At 42.2% G+C, this 18,290-nt stretch overlaps 1 protein-coding gene across 2 annotated transcripts in view; it reads left to right on the forward strand.

Annotated features, from left to right (window-relative positions):
• The first annotated feature begins 251 nt into the window (after nt 1-251).
• The window catches only part of SLC6A2 (solute carrier family 6 member 2), a 73,273-nt gene continuing 55,234 nt past the window's right edge, over nt 252-18,290 (forward strand). Inside the window, exon 1 of one of the 2 annotated variants that reach the window (XM_068956077.1) lies at nt 252-708. In XM_068956077.1, the coding sequence (XP_068812178.1) occupies nt 252-708 (457 nt within the window). The remainder of the gene's footprint in view (nt 709-18,290) is intronic. The other variant, XM_068956078.1, reaches the window with a different exon arrangement.

Genomic DNA, 18,290 nt, shown 5'->3' on the forward strand with positions numbered 1-18,290 from the left:
CCGCCCCTCCGCTGCAAGCGCCGCCGGCGCCCCCGATGCAGCGTTGCGGCGGGTGAGCGCGGAGCGGGCCGGGGCCGGTGGCGGGCCGGGCGGGCAGCCTGCCCCAGGTGCGCCCGCGGTGCGGCGCGGCGCGGCGCCCGGCTCCCGCCCCGCTCCGCTCCCCCCGAGGCAGGGCTCGGCCAGGCCCGCTCCCCCGGGGGCGCCCCGGCGTGTGCGGGCGCTGCGGGTCCCCCCTCTCCCGCCTCATTTGCATGACTCTTATTACGGCCGCGCCGCGCTCCTGCCGCGCTGACACCGGCGGGCTGGGGCGCGGAGTCGCCGCCAGCGGGAAGTGCGCTCCCGGTAGCCCGCTCCGCACCCCGCCTGGCCGCCGCCCCTCCGCAGCTCGCTCTCTCCGGACCTTTCAGGCGAGGATGAACAAACAGCTCCAGCCCGACCGCAAAGTGTCGGTGGTGGCCCCCCTGCCGGAGCGCGCGGGGCAGCCGCCCCCGAAGAAGGACGTGGAGCTGCTGCTGGTGAAGGAGCACAACGGCGTGCAGTACACCAGCAGCAGCCTGCTGCCCGCCGCCCCCGCGCCGCGCCCCGCCGCCCGCCGCGACAGGGAGACCTGGGGCAAGAAGATCGACTTCCTCCTCTCCGTCATCGGCTTTGCCGTGGACCTGGCCAACGTCTGGAGGTTCCCCTACCTCTGCTACAAAAATGGAGGGGGTAAGAGCACCGCTTACGAGGCATTGCGCCCCGCGTCCCCCCCACCCGCCCCGGCCCCAAGCCCCAAGGCTGCAGCTGCGCCGGGCACGTCCCGGAGCCGGGAGGTGAAGCCGGGAGGGCCGCGGCCGCCCGGCGCCCTCGGTGCAGGAAGAGGGGCCGCGGCAGCGGCGCGGGGCAGCCCGCGGCCCCCGCGCCGCCCCAGCGCGCTCCCTGCGCCCCTGAAAGCCACCGGGGAGCCACCGCTCGCTCAGCCTTCCGAGTGCAACTTAGTTGTGAGCACAGGCGTATTTGCCTGCCGCAGCCACTTTAGCCTGCTTAACACTTTCTCATTTAAGAACAGTGTCAAGAAAAGAAAAAAGAAAAAAAAATAAAGGAGAAGCCTTGAGCAGTAAAACGGCATCTCGAAAAGTTACTGCTGGGCCAGTGAAAGGTTTCTTTTGGGCAGTTGCAAGGTGGGCTCTAGGTTTCTGCACCGGACTGTGCAGTTTGGGGGTTATTTTTCCCCTGGGTAGACAGAAAACTTGTTAAAAACAAAACCTCACCTCCTGCACGTTTTGGCAGGGACAGCAACAAATTAATGACACACAATAACTACAATTAGCTCAAATAGCCTGGCACATCTTTAAGAAGACCTTAATTCCACGAGGCCCTTTCATTCCCTGAAATACAGTGTGTTGTTGGCGGTGACTCCGCGCTGTGATGGAGTAACACCATCTGCAAGCTGGGCAGGTGCCTGGGGTGCTTGCAAATCACGCATAGGAAGAACAGACCATGCCTGGCAGATGGAGGACTGTTTGTGTGAATGGTGAATGATACAGATAGAAGAACTGCTAGATGGAAAGCGTGCTCTGTAAGATAGCTATGTATGTCTTGCTCATGTGGTTGCCTGGTGATAAAGGCTAATGGTTCGCACTTGTAACATAAAATATTTGCTTCCTATGAAAAAAGGAATGCAGGACAGGAAAATCCCTATCAATTAACACCGAGTTACACCAGGCCTTAGAACTTAAAAGGACTCTAGAAAGGGCTGGTACTGAAACACTTGGTCTGATTTGGTACCTCCAAAACCTCTGAGGAGAGCCAGATAACCTATCCACTTGCCACCCAGAGAGGCTGAAGGAAGTAGTTAGTATAGAAAAATAAACTCCGTCCTTATGTCCAAAAATAATTCAAGCAATTCACACTACAGCTGCACAATTCACATCCATTCCCCATGAAACCAGGAGGCTTCCATAGTGTCAAGTGCAAGTTTAACAGAAGTGTCATTCGTGCAACTCTCTCTGTGTGCCCCATTCCCTAAAGACTGCAAGATGACCAGATCTGAGAAAGAGATATATGCCCCTATTTCACACAGGACAAGGTGACACCCACAGCGCTTCAACTCCTTTCTGTCATACCTTGGAACACTTTTAATCAGATTCCTAACTCATTTCCTTTATCATTTGCTGCTAGTTCTGGCAGAGGAGGTAACAGTGCAGTCCCCTTGCATTTTGTTTACTCTCTGTGTGTTATCTTCTGTCAATTCAGCTAAAGAAACCTGGATCTTTGTTAGCGTCTTTTAATTTAAGTACTTCCAAACTAAAGTGGATAGACAGCTAGCTACTTCGCAGGTACAAGAGGCACTTTTCAGTGAAAAGTTTCCACAAAGTCTTCCACACCATCATACTGGATTCAGGACCTTTAAAAGCAATGGCGGAAGGCCCTATGCTATCTGACTCTACAGAATGATGGAGAACTGCTTACAGAAACTGAGATTATGAACAGTACTACATTTCCTCTGCCCTTCCATAGCAAATATATTGCAGTATGAAGCATCTCAATACCTAGGACACCATTTTTAAACACATACATAATGCCACAGCATTCTTTACTGGCACTTGAAAAGGTTTAATTTACCATGAAATCAAAGATAGAATAATCGTGAGGCTCAAAAATCATTAACAACAAGCTTTTCCAGAAGAGATGTTCCCAGGGAGGACATTAGCTAACAAAGCTGGATGAAGAACCACCAGCTTTTGCTAATATGAAGACAAACTAATTTTTATAATTTGATTGTGTTTGGTTTAGTGATGTTTGATCATATGTAGATATTAGAGATTATTTGTCTTTTTCTATGCTGTTTTATAAACCATGGCCACCAGCATATCAGCTCGTAGTATTCAATCATGACAGAATTTCCAGGGTAGACCTTACCTGAGAAGCAAGGAAAAGAAACACAAACAGGGACTGGTTAACAACTTGCTTCCATCTCTTTACAACAATTCTCTCTACGGTACCTTAAACATTTCCCATCCATTGCCTCCATGCTGGACATATATATCAATCTGATCTAGTACAAACTTTTGTTCTTGTTCTAAAAGTACTTTCTGAGTTCAAGCCAACTCAGTTCCTTCTCTCTGTCAAACTGGGTTTGGAGGGCTGTTTGCTCTATGGGCAATCTTACTGCAAGAGCAAAGAACAAGAGGCAACGAGCAGTGAGGGCAATGGAATATTGTTGGCTTTCATTGCCATCATTCCAGTCCTTTGTCCACAGATTCTCTTAAACATCTTTTTTTCACACTGCTCCTGCAGGAGGGAACCTTACTAGCACCGGAACAAGTTTTGCTAGCTCAAAGAAAGAATACAGCAGGTTTCATATAACTGCTGGCTTACGTATCTGTATGGGAGATGTCATAAAAATAGAGGCACTAACAGACATGGAGAATCATATGGTTACACTGTCTTAGTACTTTTGCTGGGCTGCTGAGCAAGCTAACGAGACAAAATCAGGCAAGGTTTCTGGTGCTGGAGATGATATGCTTTGTATAGACTGCTAAGAGCTGCTCTTTAAAAAAGTTTAAAAGCAGCTCACAATAGGGTTACAGTTCACCTTTCAATATTGATAAGGAGCTACTAGATAAAGGAAAATACTGAACAGATGAAACTTGAGTTGTATTAAATCAGTAGAAGGAAAAAAGTTTCCTTTCCTCTTCCTCCCTTAGTTTCTCTTTATTCTGAAGCCCACCAATTGCTTACAACTACAGCAGACTTCAAACAAAGGTAGTCAAATGCGGCTTACAGAGCTGTATCTTCAACAGATTGATTTGAAATAGGCAGTGAAAAGCAAGTTTCTTGCAATGCCAGAAGTTCTAAGCCACTAAGATATTTTAACACTTCTTTTGTTTTCAGCATAGCTTGTGCTATCTCAGCAAAAAGAAATTCTGTTATACTTGCAAAGTCTACACTCACGAAGGTTATACAAGGGCTGTTAGATGTTGTATCACAGCGTTTAAGGACATGTAAGCACACAAACCTAAAATAAGGCAGAAAATGCATCCCCCTTTACATTTGAAAAGGGTGACCTGGGTGACTTGACGACTGTTACATACATAGCCGTACACTGGCTATGATTAAGATGCCATGAGACACACTTCTGGCCTTTCCGTGCTTGTAACAATAAGTGGTTCTTGATAAAGGGTGAGAACTTAAGGGAACTTAGAAGGAAAGTATAAATACACACTGTATTCCCTCATTCAAAGTTGGATTTACAAGAATGTAGATGTATATACTCGCCCACCTCTTATTAGCCAAATCTTTGAGTTTCTTTCTTTGATGAGCTCCAGGGAAGTTTCCCGATTAAAAACTAGACACACAGCCGATTGGGTTAGATCTTGGGAGTTCCACACACACAAAAAAATTCCCGTTAGCTTATTTTAGTGAGTTTTACTCATTCTAGGTGTACACCACCCAGTGGCAGTTTTATAAACCTTTTTTAATGGTGTGTAACTTTGGAGACAGCACTGGTGGTGTTAATAAAAATCTATTTGCATTTTAATAAGCTCCTAGTAACAAAAAAATAGAGAGTAAGAAAGATCCAGCAGCACTCAAATGCTGAATGAATAGCCAGAAACATCTGTGTTTTGGGAGTAGCCTGCTGAGACACCCCAATGGGACTTCTGCACAAAGATAGATGGCAGAATGTAACCCTCATGTGAACAACTGTGATTTCTGGAAATATTCTTCTGCTATAAAAAATCTCCAAATCTTTAGTAAGATCTAAAAAGCTAGTGTGCTTATTTTTTATACTGGTTACTTTCTTTCATAGCACTTGTGTGCCTTACAGGGGCAGACACTCATACAGTGGCCGCTTTGTAACGTGAAACAGGCCGCAGAAAACTTTCAAGCCAGTTTAGTAATGAGCAGACTGGGTGAGATCTTGCCCTCACTGATTTCTTTGGAGCAGGATATGCCTATGTGCTCTAAACCACTTTATAAAACGGCAGGGAGGTGACATACAGATGGCAACTTTCGGCAAGTTCTCATTAAGCAGATAAGGTGATAGTCCAGAGGGGGGGATTCTTGCATGTTGCCTCATCAGCTTGGCTCATCAATAAACAGTGCAGATTACATACATTTGACTGCTCTTCACAACACAGAGAAAAAGTACGGCTTGCAGCAGATCAGACAGTTCTTGTGCAAACTGTTTCTGTGAGTTTAAAAGAGCAGGGCATGTCACTGGAGAAATCATCAAGTTCAATCATTTCTACTGGCTCCGCTATTCTCACAAGCGCTATATCCTCATTAGAATTCATTTCTGGCAAGAGCCTTCCTTAGGAAAAAAAAAAAAAAAAAGAAAAGAAAAAAAGACTTCCAAGCTGACTCCCAAGCTGTATGAGTCCGCTTTTAAGCATCACTGCTACAACATCACTGTATTTAAGATAAGTCTTTATAATACATCCAACCTCTTAAGTGTTCCCCAGTTCAGCAAGAGGCTATAGTGAAGTACAGAATGAGAGGAGTATTAAAATTGGATTCTCATCAACTTAGGGAAGGATTTACCCTGATAGTTTGGAATACATCTAAAATTATACTGCTGCCAAATGACATTGAGTAATGCCTGGTATGATTAACTCTCTGTGGGGGAGGACGATGCTCAGTCTTAGTTAACAAAGCTATTGTAGTTTCTGTACAAGACACTCTTAGTATTAACGTTCATTTTTATTTAGCTTTCCTGTAGCCATGGACAAAATTAATATTTCCCACTGAGATTTCTGAAGAAAGAATCTATAACAATATAGCACTTCTTTTTGTGAGCCAAACTATTAGCAAGGTCAGTCATGTTCAGGCTATTCATTAGGAAGCATGTAACTGTCAGATTAGTCACTAGAGACTTATTACATCATAAGAATCAGATTAAGCTTTTCATGAATTCAGAAAAGGGCTGCAGATAAATACTTAAACAGTTCTCTAGCTGTAATAACATATACTTTTAATCTCATCTGAGACGTTTTCTTGAATATCCTTAGAGAACAACATTTCTAGGACAAATTGTTTGCTTCACAGAACAGTCCACCAGCAATCAATACCTTTCAGAACAGAGGTATCCTATAGCTTGTCCCAATGCTCCCTTTCTTATTTCGTCCTTCCACAAGCTCTAATGTAGCACCTAGCAATCCACAGCACAGGTACCAAAGACAGCATACAACCAAATCTGAATATCCCTGAGCAGGGCCAGCGGGGAGCTGTTGCACGCTGAAACAACACCTGCGGAAGGAAGCATTGCCTCTCGCAGAGCTGGGAGCCTGGCCAGGGCGCCACCGCACACAAATACAAGATACTGCTCACCGACAGCACCTTGCCTTTTTAAGAGTCTCTCCTGCATTTTGCTGAGTCTCTGCCAGCAGATTTAATCACTCATTTGAGAAAGAATAATACAATCTGGCGCATAACCCTTCGAAGGTGGCTGACCCTAGTTTTGGGTTTTACCTTCCAAAATAACAACAACAATGATGATAAATCAACTTGGAAGTAGCTCACAGAAAAGCCTACGCCAAGAGTTTGATTCATCAGTCCATCAAAGCTTGCATGAATATCTAGTGACTTTGGTTTCCTAATACAGAGTTCTCAAATCTCATTTGTGTGCCAAAGCAGCGCTCTCATGCAGCCCCTAGACTGCTATGCTGATCTCCACAATGGAGACACAAGCTTTGGGCTCCAAGGCATCATGTGACATTTGGGACAACGCTCCCTCCGTTATGTCACGTTACAGTCCCTCCTGTCCCGAGCCAGACTCGTAGCCACCTCACAGTTGCTCTCCCTCTTTTCCCACAGGACTTCCATCACTTTCCTTTCCTTCCCTGGCTTCGTCACTAGGCTCCTGGCGGATACAGAGCGCTGTTTTCAGCTAGGCTCGCCAGGCTGGCCGCTCGAGTGCCAGAGGTGCCAGCTGCTCCTCAGCAGCTCCTTGCTATTCTCCTCCACTTGCTCAGCAGTCTTGGAGGCTGTGCAAAATAGCTCTGCAGAACTGCCATGCCTCCAGGGTTATGAGCTGCTGCACCTTACACGTATTACATAGGAAGCATCAGGAATACTCAATAAAGAGGAGCTGAATCTCTCTTCCCCAAACCCTTCATCACTTCTGAACCTAGTTTCTGACTGTGGCGTAAGGTGTTCCAAAATAGCGTACAAGTGATTAGCCCATAACAGAGGCTCCCAGCTAAATGACCTGCCTGAATGGAAAAATTATCTGTCCCAGACCAATTCTAATAACACTTAGTTTGGTGATTATACAGTTTCTAGAGAAAGTTCATGATATTTAAATTGAGGTTACACCTTCAGAGGACAGTCCTGTGATTGATGCAGGGCAAGGATTCGGAACGGATCTCAGGGGCGCGCTAATCAACCACCAAAAGCGGTGTACCACCTTCGCTATTCTGTATTAGCAGGGCAACAAATCAAGCAGGTGTGAACCGAACAAGCTGTTCTGACAAAAGCAAAGAAGTCCCATTTCTAACTATGCTGAATGAACACATTTGGATTATTATTCAGAAGTGCTTACTCCAAAGTCAGAGGCAAAAATAAATAAATAAATAAGGCATCACATAGCAAATCAGTGTCTTAGATCAGTTGTTTGGAAATTTAAAATTTTTATTTAGGGTCCCCTCCCTCCCATTCCTGTATGCTCTTGTCAGTTCTGCCAAGAAACTAAAGTACCAAGAGACCCCTAGAAAGCAATTCCAATAGGATGTATATCCATGTTGAAGAAGGCAGTTCTAAAAGTCACATTTGGAAGCCATCTATGTTCATATAGATAAAGGAGATTAAACAGATGCAGGAGGTTCCTTAGAGTTTGGCTAGGGATCTCAGGTTTTGGATACTTATCCAAGCTGAAACAACAAGCATCCAAGCTTCATCTATTTCTAGTCTATTTTCCCACTAATATCTTTTTAATCTATATATTAAATTCACTTGGAGCAATGGAAAATAGAAAGGCCGTATTAGGAGTGTAACAGTCAACAGCCCTTCTTTACTGCACAACCCAAAATACCCATAAGGAGGCTGAGACATAGTCTACATGGTTTTGAGCAGAATCTCTCTTTCAACTTTTGGCTAAATATCACAAACTTGTGTGTCAGTTCAGTGAATATGTGAGTACAGTTATAACAGTCTAAAGATGGTTATTTCAAGACAGATTACTTTCATCCCTGTACTTGCACCAGTACGAAACAGAATGCTAACACAACTACCTCCACATAAGATGAGGGAACATACAGCTTTAATGTGTGTTTAGATATGCTGTGAGAGAAATCATGATCAAAATCAGACCACAAAATAGTGAGCCTCTCGCTGTGAATTGAAAAGGAAACTAACGGATTAAAGAATTTCAAACAGTTCTGAGGAACAGCAGTCTTCAATAGGCCAACATCAAACAGCTCATACCTTCATTTTGCCTGTGTTTAATGGGAAGCACATCAGCTGCTGCCAGTTCTAATGCCTTTGTCCCAGGTGCCCCAATTGCTTAAATAGAGTTAAAAACCATAGTATAGCTTTCTCGTATCAGTTTCCACTGTAAACATCATAGCATTTAGATATACTGTAATTATTAGATAATTTTGTATCTAATTACTCTCATAACATTGCAAAGTAATAAACTGTGACCTAGCACATGCTATACTTAGGGACATATTTATTTTAAAATATTGTAATTCAGGCAGCAGGAGACAAGTTTAAAAGTCTTTTGTAATACAGCTCTAGATCTTTTAGTACTACCTCACTCCTACTATTTTCCATCAGCTCTGTATCAATCATATTCTTCATACAGAATATTTAAAAAAATGATAAAGAGTTATGATTAATTTGCAACTAACTCTTGACTTCTTGGCTTAAAATGTAACAACAAGAAATGGTTATTATTAAACTTGCAGTAAGTTGTATTCAGGACCACCTCCTTCCCTGCCCATCCAGCTCCAGTGACGATTATGTAAGGATTCCAGGATTATCGCAGTGATTATAAGCCTTCAGTTCCCTTCCTTAAGGCATCTGGAGACACAGGACCCATGCTAGCAGCCTATTAGCTGCGTCCTGACAACCTGTAATTCCCTCCTCCAACTACAGCTCCTTGATCTTCCCCTTTCCTTCTCCCTGCCTCTGAGTTAGGGACTGGGCCTTGCATGGCAGGATTTCATCCTGATTGTGTAAATCCTATGCACTGGTGCCAAAGTCAAAAGAGTTTCAGATGAAAGGCTTTATACTGACACTAACAAAACTTGGTTTCCTAAAGACCTAAGAAATTTAAAGCCTTCAGGAAAGCAGCACCAAAAGTGCCTAGCCTGCCAGTAATGCTGAGCAACCCCTGTTCTCGTGGAAATCCTGGGAAGGTAACTGTAGTGTAACTCACCATCTTAAATTTTATATGGATTCAATCTACTTAATTTTAGCCACACAAATTTTGAAACCTTTGTCTTCTTTCCATAAACAACCAGGGGAAGACGAGGGAAGGTGAGGGGAAGAGTTGAGTTCCTTGCATTGTGACATACCATTTTTTTCACATCTTCAAGAAATCTATTTCATGAAGATCATAGGAAAGAACCTCTAAACTACTTATCAAGGCTATTCTTTGTTTTATTTTCACTCTTCCTTCTCCTTTCCCCTGTTCTATATTTAAACGAGTTTTGCAATGTCCCTCCTGAAGCATGACAAAGGTGACAACACAGTGCTCCGCTTCAAGAATTCGGGTCTATCATTCAGAAGGAGAGTCTACAGAGCTCTGGCCACAAAAGCTATGTATTTCTTTATACTTATTTTCATCCAAAAGATGTTACCAAGTTTCCAGTGCACCGAATTCCACGATACCACCTTACTAAACAGAATTCAGACAGGAATGGACAGCCAGCTGTCTTTTGCCAGTCCATAAACGTTTTGTATGACTAAAGTTCTGGTTGCTGATAAGCAGTAAAGTAAGCTGCCCTTATTATATAATAATACTTTTGATAGAAGATGGTAACTTCCAATGCTCCTACTCTTTGTTTAAGGTTTTATGAGCACAATCACTCACTTGCAAAAATACAAATGCTCCCAAAAGCTGTGCTCCTAATGTGTATTAACTGGTTGCTATTGTTTGGCTATGTTACTATTGTTTAGGAATATATGCTAATTTAAACATTCAAAATAGGGATCAGACTGCTGTTGTTAGACTACTCAAATATAAAGCCTTTCTTAGGCTGCTTTGTTATAAGCTACTTCCCTAGAACATGCATGTCCCATTAGCATAACAAACACAGGCTCAGGAGAGCAGTACTGGTTTGATCCTGTCCCACTGAAGTGCACAGGAACTGTGATTTCAACAGCAGAAGAATATTATTCCTTTACAGTCTTTATTCCAGAGCTGGATAAAAGTATTGCACGATTTCCAAGCACTGCAATTACTGACAGTGAACAAAAAACCACAACTTGCTACAGTGCTGTTATTTGAGAAACAGCTTTTGGGGCACTGCTGGGCAGGCAGGATTGTGGCTGAGTAACTGCCCAGCATTCGTCTTTACTGAAGGCTGCAGGATTGCGGGAGGTCAGCAGCTGGTTTGCTGGCCCATCGGAAGCGTGGAAGGCTGCACTCTATCTGATCGTCTTCCTCACCATGCAAACAAACTGTTACCATGGGTCTATCGTATGTACTGAAAAAATCAGCCAAGTCTTGCTGTAGTGTGGTATCGTGTTTTTTGCTAGCTAATTATAATTTATTCTGTACCTTCTGAACTGTGTATACTGAATAGCACTCTTCACTGATTTAACTTTTGTTTCTCCTTCTCCCTTTTCTCTTCTGTAATCAAACATCTCTTGCAATGTCTATTGTGAAGCAGGCCAAAAGTGACAACACACAGCACTTCCCTTTAAAATCTACATTTCTTGGGGCAAGCATGATACTGATGTCAAATTCTAGTTTAATGAAAGGAGAGAGGCTAGGCTTGCTTTCTGACACGCTGCTCTACAGATAGAAAAACAGATCAAAACTTTTTTCAGACCACAAGGTGGAGTAGTAGATCCTTATAACCTGATAATTAACGTAAAGGCACTTTATTGCATATATAGAAACAAATGACTGGAGGACCTAATAAGGTGGCTCGTGGCTTTCAAATACAGAGCTGCCCAGTAATAGCAATGATTGTTCCCACACAGACTCTTCTTGGGTTTCCTGATTCATTTCATGTATTAATAAACTCCAGGAACAGCAGCTTTCAGTGATGCCTAATTCACGTCAAGGAGTTGGCTTCTCAGCGTTTCCACAGAGATAGCAACAGCCACAGATAAGATTAACTCCATGAACCCACCCTTTTTTAAATGAGTGCAACTTTAAAATGGAGATACTGTCTCTTCCCTCCAAAGAATGATACAGGAAGAAGTACTTCCTCAAAGACTTTAAATTCAGGAGGTTGGTTGTTGCAGTCCCCTTACCTACTCAAAAGATTTACCTTTCGAAAACAGGCAAGCTCCATGCAGACTTTCATGACCTTTCTAGAATAAAGAGCCATACCCTTCCATTTGCTTTTTGTCTTAATGTGCCTTTCACAGCACTTCTCAGCATGTTGCCTTTGGTGCAGAAGCATCATTATTTCAAAATACCAGAAAATGAAGCGTTTCAGTGAGCAAGAACAACTAACTATATCAGAATAACTATGATATTAAAAATTTCAAGTCAAGCGTTGTTGGAACATCAAGATTACAGGTTAGGAGCCATTCAAAAGTGTCTTTGTTACATGAGTCTTCCTCAGTACATAAGACACTATCTGGCCAGTGATGACCAATGAGCCTGATGCTAAAGAAAGCTCAAAAGCTCTTGTGCCCCAAAATGAAGAAGCGATTAGTGATGGGATTGTTGCAGAAATAGCTGCATATGGGCATTTTATTTATAAGTTTTATCACAAAACTAAGGAAGAGCTTGTGCTCTAGAGTGCTTTTGTCTCCTTTCCAAAGAGAAACGCAGATGTATCAATGAGATCATGAGGCAGGTGTTGGCGAAAACAGAGACACTCCAGGACTTTGTTTTGGGGAAGAGTTTGATCATTTGTTCCTTTCCTGCAGTTTGTTTCTCATTTGTGTATGACTCTACAGCTTTAGTTAAAATCAATAGATGCATAAATCACAAGGGAGAAATCCTGACCTAGCTAAAGTCAATGGGTGTTTTTTTCCATTGACGTCACCAGAGCCAGAATTTCAACCCAAATAACAGACGTGGCCTCTCTCAAGGACGAAGTAGACAGAATTTCCAGACTGAGAGTTATGTGAGAAGAGAAACAGAGGAAAGGAGTAGAAAAGCATTCAGACTAAACTGATATAGAAGACTTCCACTGACTAATAGCTGATCTTCACACAGTGCAATAGCTCAGGACTTTACCTAATAAGCAGAATGTCAGGACTTACATAGATGGTGGTCATTATTACACAACCTGAATTTACTCTGTGAAAGTTAAGCTATGACCTAGGCACACAACATGGGGTTCAAGCAATAAAAACTACTATTTTAAGAAGTGCTTTTTACTCTCACAGTTTCATAGAGACAAATGGTTAGGTTAAGAGTCTCTTTCTAGCTCTCAAGGCTAAAGAGAAAAGCTGGGAAAAGATAAAGTAAGTACAAGACACTAAAAGCCAAAAGGCAAATAAAAGGATTGGATTAGACATTCTTATATTATAAGGCATTTTAAATTATTCTGGGGCCTGATGCATTTAATTTTTTTGAACTTTTGGATTGCTGAGTGTAGGAATACAGCTGGCATAAGTTTCTTTCCTTTCCTTCATTCTTTGCTAAAAGAAAGTGACAGAAAACAGTTACCAGGCTATTCCTAAATTACGGCTTAATCCTTCACTGACGTATATTGAGCCTGATGATAAAATCACTGAAATCACTGTCTCTCACCTTAAGTTAACAGATTTGGACATCTTCAAGATCACTTAGAAAAAAAAAAAAAGTAGGAGGAAAAAATGTTTTTTTTTTTACAAGAATAAGGTATTATGTCATTAAAAACTGTTCAGAAATATGAAAAAAAAAAGCTGTGTTTTAAAGATGTTTTAAAAACACCAGGCTCACCCATACTGATTTATCATAAGGTCTGTGTAATGCAAAATTTCCCCACAGCCTAACCTAGCGAAAGGTTGCCCTAGGATGAAGAAAGAAGGATTTTGCTTCAAACTTTTAACAGGCCTCTGTTTCATCTTAGCAGTGAACTATCATGGACCCTGAGGTCATTTTCACATTCTTCTATGGCATTTCAAGCTAGGGGGCCCCAGACAGAATGGCAGCGATAGAGCATGTACTGGACACTTTGGACTGGGGAAAACGTACTTTGTTCCTTACAGCCGATTAGGAAAATAGTCCATTAAATAAGGACAAACCTAAAGCTTAAGTTTCAGTGGGACAGGAAGCGTGAAGGAAGGATGTAGCTAGTCACTATAGCCAGGCTGTTGTAGCAAGATTGTGCTTGGAGATTGGTTACTGTTACTGAAAAGTTCTGCTTTGTGTCCACAGCGCCTAATTTCTCAGAGACTCCACTTGACGGCTGTGCATTGCATCCAGAATATTATCAGTACTACCCTAGTCCAAATTACAAACAGGATTTTTCCGAATGGAAAGGGTTTCTATCAAAAACGTTGGGACAATCTTTGTGAAATTCTTGTGTTCAGCAGTGCTAACAGAAAGGTACCAGGTAAAGAAACCACAGCCATTTGGAAAGCACCTTCATCTAGACCTTTTAAAATTTCAGCACGATCTGATATTTAGAGGGCAGGGTTTTTGCATTGCTCTAGGCCATCGGGCAGCAGTGGCCATCACTGTAATGGTAAATTTGCCAAAATAGTTGCTAACAGCATCACACACAGCCACAAAAGTTTACAAATAAATTAAAGTGATGTAACATTTATCTCGTGTAAATAAGAAAAAATACTACTTATGGTTAGATAACCTACTTAATTTTAAAATCTCTGTGTAAAATACATGTGTACTCTGCAGTATATATAGCATGCTTAAGTAATATAGATGCACCAGAAAACTATAGATAAAGAATATTTCTTAGTAGTGTTGACAGAAAACATATGTGGGCTTTAATAAAACATGGGGAATGGTTTTAAACTGTATGTATCTTTGTTTGCCTTCTACTCTAAGGCCCTGTATAAATATGCACTGTATTTAGTTTATAGTATGGTTAGTCTGCTTCCTGTACTGGCAGTAGAAAGAATATTGGTCCTGAAGGCTTCATTTGTAATGACTACAGTAAAGCTGCGCTTTGATCTACGAGATTTCTTACAGATAAGAACTTATAACTGTCTTATACTTCTGTGATAGAACATATCCCTTTACTGACAGCAAGAATTTAGAGGATTGTGTTGTGCAAGAGTTTGTAAAGATTAAGATAGTGCAGAAAGCATTATAGTATTAGAGATAAATCTCTAATAAAGCCTGAAAGGAAAAGGAATGCTTTGTTTTGGTCACTGAGTCCAAAAATTGGACTTACAACATAAAATTGGATTAATCACTAAATGGTAAGGCAAGTTTTAAGTGTACCTCAGGATGTTTATGCTTGATTCTTCTCTAGTAGAATTTTAAAGCATTTACCTCCTATTGGTTTGTACATTAATCCTCTTGAAAGCTGCCTGGCACTTGTCTAGAGCTGATTTAAGATGTCTTAAGCACTTTGTTTCATCTTGGCACAGTTATGAATCTCATGCTGCCTAAAATGGGTACTGCATCCTCTCCAGAGGGTGCTTGACTCTGGGGCTGTTTTTTGTTTTGACAACTGAAAAAGAAAAGCAGTCTTTAAATGAGACAACCTCTGTTTGATGTTGTGCTTTGAACCAGAAACCGCATTCGGTTATACGCGCACAGTGAAGCTGCATTTGCACTGCCTTGTCTTGCTGTGCGCATCAGCTCCTGTGGATCTAATTAGCTCTGCTGGGGCAGTCCTGTCACCTTACTTTAGGCCCCCAGCACAGGTGCCATAAGTAGGAGGTGAGGGGCCCAATGCACCCATGTATGATGGAAAGCAAGCGCTGCCACGACAGCAGTGCTGAGAACATTAACTGGGACCTAGCTCCAGGCTAGGAACACCAAAGCAAGGATTCACCCTGCCTAAATGAGGGGTGAAATCCAGAGGATTCATCCCAAGTTCTTTTCTAGTAAGGGGGGAGAACATCTCAGGGAACCAGTTCAGCATACCTAAAACATTAAATACACCGCTCAAAGTAGGTACCTAACTTATGCGGATACTAAAAGTGCCCACGTAACTCTTCAACCTGCCAACATGTGAACCTGCTACACTAAGAAATACCTCTGAACAAGGAGGGAATTTTAGACAGAAAAGCAGGAATCGCCATTAAACTATAATTCAGTAGTTCACTGTACTCAATCTGTTTAGATTAAGAAAAGAAGGCTGAAACACTTGATAGCAGTGCTTAAGCATCTTCACAGGGGGAAAACAGCAAGCATTACAGGGCTTCTTAATTCAGTGGGGAAAGCATAGCAAGAATCAAATGTCAGATATATTTGAAATATGGTTTTCTTTTTTTTAAAAAACACTGAGGGGTGCCAATGGAATAAACGACCAAAGAAAGCAGAGGAGTCTCCTGGTATCATCACATCAGGACTATATGTCTTTCTGGCTGAAACGCTGTCATTTATGTTATATAGGAAGTCAGATCAGAGTATGTAAACAGTCCTTTTCAGCATCAAAATCAGATGGCTACATGAATAGTGAAAACATTTATTTTGGTTTACAGCTGAGTGATACAAAACAAAAATGAACATACAGGTTCTCCGAGAAGGAGACAGGGAAAGAGAGAGAGTAAACTATGACTAACAGTCTGTAACTGAACCAAAGTAAAGGCTGCAGTTGCCAGCATCTCCCTGGCACCAAGCAGGGACCTCTCTATATTAAGAGAGACAGCTAAAGCTGCGTACATCAGAAAATAATTTTTCAGCACATCACATTTCAAGGAAAACCTATCACATCAGGTGATAGGATAGGTGATAACCTAACCTATCAGGTTATGTTATTAGGGATTTTCCAGTGCCGGAATCCAGCAAAACCTGCTTATCCTGATCTAAAAGCTCATACCAAGTGGGTTCTGATGTTTTCACTAAAAAGTATTTTTTAGCCAAGGATGTTCTGCCTCTGAAAAATCAAGGCACGCTTTGATAAACACTTTGATTTTATACATCTTAAGTACAGCCTACAGACTTCATGGGTGCTTTTGTTCATTTGACTCATTTGCAGGTGAATATATACTTCTGTCACCCCTAGTGATTGCAAGGTTGGGATAAGGCTACCAACAATGGCACAGTCTTACTAATAAAATGATACGAGGATATTTTTCCTCTTAATTTAACATCTCTTCAGCTCCCAGCCCTATCTGTTGTGAAGCAGCAGCCTCCTCTATCTGAACATCTGCTCTGTGACCCTGCAGTTCAGGACCGCGCACTTCCCTTCTGAAAAGCTTGGGAACGAGAAAGCTTGCTATTTTTTTTTCCCCCAACTGTGTCAGCTTCTCTAGGGGAGGGTACTACCTCTCCTCTCAAACCCGGCCCTATTGAACATTAGCAATAGGAATTTCATAAATCACATAACAAAACAGTCTACAGGCTGGCTCCACACTCCTGTTCACTTGCTGCCTCTCTCTTACTTCTTGTTTAAACTGGTCATGTTGTTAAAAAAGAAAAAGGTGCAAAATCAACAAGATGGATTTGGGCAGGAATGTTAGCAGCTAGACCTTCACATTGTTACAAACTGTAGGCTATTTACTTATCAAACAACTGTCAAAACTCACCTCCATCCCAATTCATTTATTTAGAAGCAAAGGGGCCAACTACTTTAACAACTCAGCCAGAAGGAGGTATAATGTAAAAACAAATGCTATCACTGCAGCCTTGCAAAGCAGGAGACAGAGTGGACTTTCTTCACTCACACTCCCAGCAGAAGATGGGGTTGGCTTAATTCATTTCCTAAGCAAGCAGCAGTGAGCGTGCTGTGAAGGTGGGCAGCAGGAATCTGTGGTCTACATTACGCAGGAGGTCAGATTAGAGCATCAAACAGTCCCTTCTGCCATCAAAATCGGACAGATCCATGAATGGTGAAACCATTCATTTTAGTTTACAGCTGAGTGAGACAAAACAAACAAAAATGAACAAACAGGTTCGGAGGCCCAAAGCCTCAGCTTGTTCCTGTGCTACCATTGCCACACTGGCCCTCTCAGATCAACCTGACTTACAGTCTCTCAAACCCATCATGTTTTCGCTTTATTTAGTCTTCAATTTCCCATCAGGCGACATGGGCCTAGGTTCAGTTCTTGTGGATGTCTGTTCCTGTGATTATCTTCAAACTATGCACCGTTGTAAAGTGTGATCTTCTCATTACTTTGTGCAAATAGGACCTTAGCCAATGACTTGGGTGCTATTTGTGAATGAATCATGCTGCTCTGAGTAGCTGGGTCTATTTAACTCTAATTTGTTCAAAATAGCGACTAACGGGTTTCTTTAACTCATTACTCTTGTAACAAAAAGCAAAAGAGATGATGGGGTTTACTGGAAGAGGTCAGGTAATTCCTTCTGTTACAACCCAGTGACCAGTTTATAAATGGACTGCGCTTCAAAGCACTTCAAGTGATGTCAAGGCAGCAGCAGGTTAACAACTCAAGACAAAAAATACAAGCTTGAGTTGACATCAGCCCATGAACAGCATTGAACCATTTCTGGAAACTATTTGTTTTCACTTTCTTCCTGAGTGAAAGGAATTCTGTAAAAAAAATCCTGGAATCTTGGAAAAACTGAAGGCTCTGAGTCTAAACTGAGAGTAGAAACAAATAGGTTCAAGTCTAGCAACAGGTTGTTAGAAGGAGTAGCTAAACATAAGGGCCTCAAGAATACGTCACTCATGATGGTACAGCCCCAGTGGTTTTATGGTTCAGAAATATTTTCCATAAAAAAGGTTGCATACTTAGCAGATTGTATTGCATACTTGGGAGAATTAATACGTGCAAAGAGCTGCTGAAGTTTTTATAGTATGTTGTGTGATCCATTTTGCAGAAAAATGTTATTTTTGACTACTAAAATCTACTGCTGGCCGAGCTCAACATCAGCATACAGGTGCTGCTAAAGTCATCTTCTTGGCTTTGACGCTGCAGCTACATCCTGTTCCTTTTGCAACTCTGACTTCTCTTTTGCTGCACCATGCAAACCCTTATTCGTTTTACCCTACAGTCAGTAAAGACTTAGAGGTCTACACTGCCACCCCTTGTTCGCAGGAGTCAGCGGCCACCTCTCTGTGCTGCCCTATCACTGATGATCT

The sequence above is a fragment of the Struthio camelus genome, chromosome 10 (assembly GCF_040807025.1).
Source record: "Struthio camelus isolate bStrCam1 chromosome 10, bStrCam1.hap1, whole genome shotgun sequence".
Classification (NCBI taxonomy): Eukaryota; Metazoa; Chordata; class Aves; order Struthioniformes; family Struthionidae; genus Struthio; species Struthio camelus.